At 40.4% G+C, this 3399-nt stretch overlaps 1 protein-coding gene across 1 annotated transcript; it reads right to left on the bottom strand.

Annotated features, from left to right (window-relative positions):
* Positions 1–658: 658 nt before the first annotated feature.
* Positions 659–1558, bottom strand: Tas2r16 (taste 2 receptor member 16). Its single transcript, XM_021191909.1, has one exon. It carries the CDS (start codon positions 1556–1558, stop codon positions 659–661), a length of 900 nt encoding a protein of 299 aa, XP_021047568.1.
* Between the last annotated feature and the right edge of the window lie 1841 nt (positions 1559–3399).

Below are 3399 nucleotides of genomic sequence, written 5' to 3' on the forward strand. Positions count from 1 at the left end.
ATTCTGGAGACGAATACAATGTCTTGGTCAATGAAATAAAGAAGAGTTAACTTTCTACTAGACTTATAAAGGACCAAAGGGTCAATATTTAGAGAGAGGGGCAAGGTTGTTTGTGTGTGCATGTGTGTGTGTGTGCGCGCGCACACGTGTGTGTGTGTGTGTGTGTGTGTGTGTGTGTGTGTAAATCACTGCATAAAAATCCAGAAGCAGCAGAATATGGTGTGGGCAATGGTAAGACATTTTCCTTCTTAAACTCAAGTTAGGAATGGGGAATTAATGGCTTAATATGGTGTGCATTAAGTGCATAGACAATAAATTCCTGACAGGAAGGGGGATTTATATGAATTTGTGAAGCAATCAACAATTGTGAGAATGATTTTGACTGTAATATATAGAACACCCCATATTTAATTTTACAGTGGTGGCAAAAGCTAAGCAGAGTTGGTGTGATCATGAGAAAAATCAAAACCAACCTGAGGACTACGGATAGGACAGGAAGAGAATGGGTCAGAAGACAGGGAAGACTGGCCATGATGTATAGATGCAGCCATCTGTGGACATGAAAGGGAATGAAGTTGTGTTCAAGTTTGCATTACACTGTAGGGACTGTGCCAATGCAAAGTCACCTTACCCCAGAGGCTTAACTGTGTTTCCTGCCTCAGGAAGGCTCTGGGCTCCAGAACTGCAGCTTCAGTGCCTTTTTCAAGGCAGGATTGCTCATCATCAGTGAAGTAAAGTGAATACAGACTAAACCATAGATGACAGCTTCGCAGACCCAGAACCAAGATTTCTTATCAAATACAGTGCCAATAAAGGAGATGACTATAGTCAGAAAATAGGATGTGAAGAAGGTGAAGAAGGTAGCAAGAGACTTCAGGACAGTGCACTGAGCTTTCAGGCTGGAGTTGCTGGTGCTGTAGTGTTTCATTTGCACCCAGTGCTGGACCAGTGAGACTGTGAGTAAGATGATAGAAGCCAGGAACACGAGGAAAGGAATACCAAAGCCAATCATTTTTAAAGGACTGGAAAAATACCATTCAAACTGTTGTAGTCTTAGAATCAAAGAATTGTTCTTGGGTAAATTATCTAGGGAGACTAATTCCATCTGGATGTGATATTTAACAACAGAAGGGATGATTGACAAACAAGAAGCTATCAGAGCACCCATTATCATCCAGAGAACCAGTTTCAAAATTTTCAACCTCAGCCAGAGGAAGATGGGGTGAGTGAAGGAAGAGACCTTGACACAGTAGAGGACGGCAAGCAAACTGGTTAGCCAGAATGTCAGAATGTTCATGAACTCCCAGACGACTGATACCTTCCAAAATAAAAGGACAGGCCTAGAAAAAGTACCAAAGTTGTACAGCATCGATGTCCACTGTAGACAGAAATGTGAAATGCCCAGACTGATGAGAATCATTTCCACCGGTGACAATCTTTGAAAGTGCATCCACTCTCTGAACAGCACTGCAACCGTTGTGCAACTTTGCACAATTATGACTAAGGACTCAAGCACATACATGATGATGGAGAAGATGGTGACTTGGGTTGGCACCATGCTTCGACTCTGAAGTCTCCTCCTAGCCAAAGACTCAGCAGCTCTATACCGCTTTCCAAATATGAAACGGGCATGCGCTCTTCGCACTCTCAGTATAAGAGAGCACCTCTTTGCAGATGCAAATCCTCCTTACGCACATTTGACATAGACATTTCCCTAGCTACAGCATTTGTCTGTGCTTTGCTTGTTAGGCCAAACTCACACAGGGATGCAAGCAAATCTCGTTTGGGTATGGATTCTTGATCCTAAGATCATTTGATCATTTTCATAAAGAGAAATCCATCATATATGCATGTTGGTTTTTTTTCTTCTTCACCTCTTTAACTGCTCAAGGTGCTGTTTGGGTATCTCTCTATCTTCTTTAAATAATGTCTCTAAAAATATTCATATTTAAAATTTGAGCACTAAAAAATATAAATCCTTTACTGTGCTTTAATGCTCTGAGCAGTGTTTCTATTCTGTCAAATGACATACTAATGCCAGTCTCAGAATCCCTTTTTTCAAGCACTTCAACAGTTGGGGGGGGGGGTGAGCACTGCAACCGAATTGTTAGGGGTAAATCAAAAAGGTAACAGAAGACTGCTTGGAAATTCCACCATCATTCCCAAAGCTCAGGCCTGCTGGCCCCACCTGTTGAAGTTCAATCTCAAAAGTGCGTGCTGAATCATCTAACTCAGAGATGACAAGCTGCATCAAAACCACTGCATAGTCTTTCTTGACCTCCCAATGGAGATGAAGTATTTTTTTTGCTTCTCTACGATTCTTTTGCTAATTCCAATGCCTTTACTACATACTTTCCAATGTTTTGGAACTTGTTCTTGTTTCATTAATATTTGCTTCTGTTTCTCCTTCCATGGCTAGGTTCTTATGTCACATAACCCAGATCAATTGGAAGAAAACTTAACTCACCAGCTCGCCAATAGTAAAGCATGTAACTTCTAAAGGACTAAGGCACTCTTTCGCAGATATGCAAGAAGGCTAGAGAAGAAATACATTTTCTCTTGTCATGGGGCACTCTTTGAATAAGCACCAACTATTTAATTAGTGGTTTCAAAAGTGACAGACAGATTCTAGTAATTGATAGATAGTGAGGGAATCCAAGTGAAAGCTGTTGACTCTATGAATTCTAAGCCTGGATAGACATTTAATTATTCAAGATTGGGAAGGCAGGAATAATCTAACATGAAATGAAATGCTCAATTGTTAAGCATAAACCTTCAAGACCTACTGAACTCAATGGTGCAAAGAAAATAGTATATAATTTTAAAAATTCTAACTACACATATGATTATAATTAGAAAACATCTGCTTTGGCGTTTTAGTAAAAATGTAAAAAAAAAAAGGTAGGAAATGAAATAATGAAACAATAGCTTGTAATTAAGGAACCGATTGATTGAAGTGTGGGCTCTGCACATAATGGGACAGGGAGATAAAATGCGAAAAGTCTTTAGAGAAATATACAATGACAGCAATGACATTTGCTTTGTAGTATACTGCTCTGCGAAGCACGCTCCTTCCTGCATACAGTGACCTTACAAACACTGTGATGTTTCAAGCCTCTGTCTCAGGAACTGTTCAATTACAATATCATGTCACAGCCCTCAGGAACAGATAATTGCTACAAGAGTTTTACAAGAAAAGAATCTCTGTCCAAGGTGCTGTTTCTAGCCAACCTACAGCTGAAGAGACACCTGATGCTGTCCTCCCTCTCAGGGCGTTCTCTCTGTGGTCAAGGAAAGTAAATGCCCTCAGTATTCCTTTTGGAAGAATTTAACTGAGATGCACAAAGCGAGTTAGGGTTAGAAGTCAAAGACTGGTTCTTCTGTGGTCTGGCCACATCT

This window comes from Mus pahari, chromosome 2 (assembly GCF_900095145.1).
Source record: "Mus pahari chromosome 2, PAHARI_EIJ_v1.1, whole genome shotgun sequence".
Classification (NCBI taxonomy): domain Eukaryota; kingdom Metazoa; phylum Chordata; class Mammalia; order Rodentia; family Muridae; genus Mus; species Mus pahari.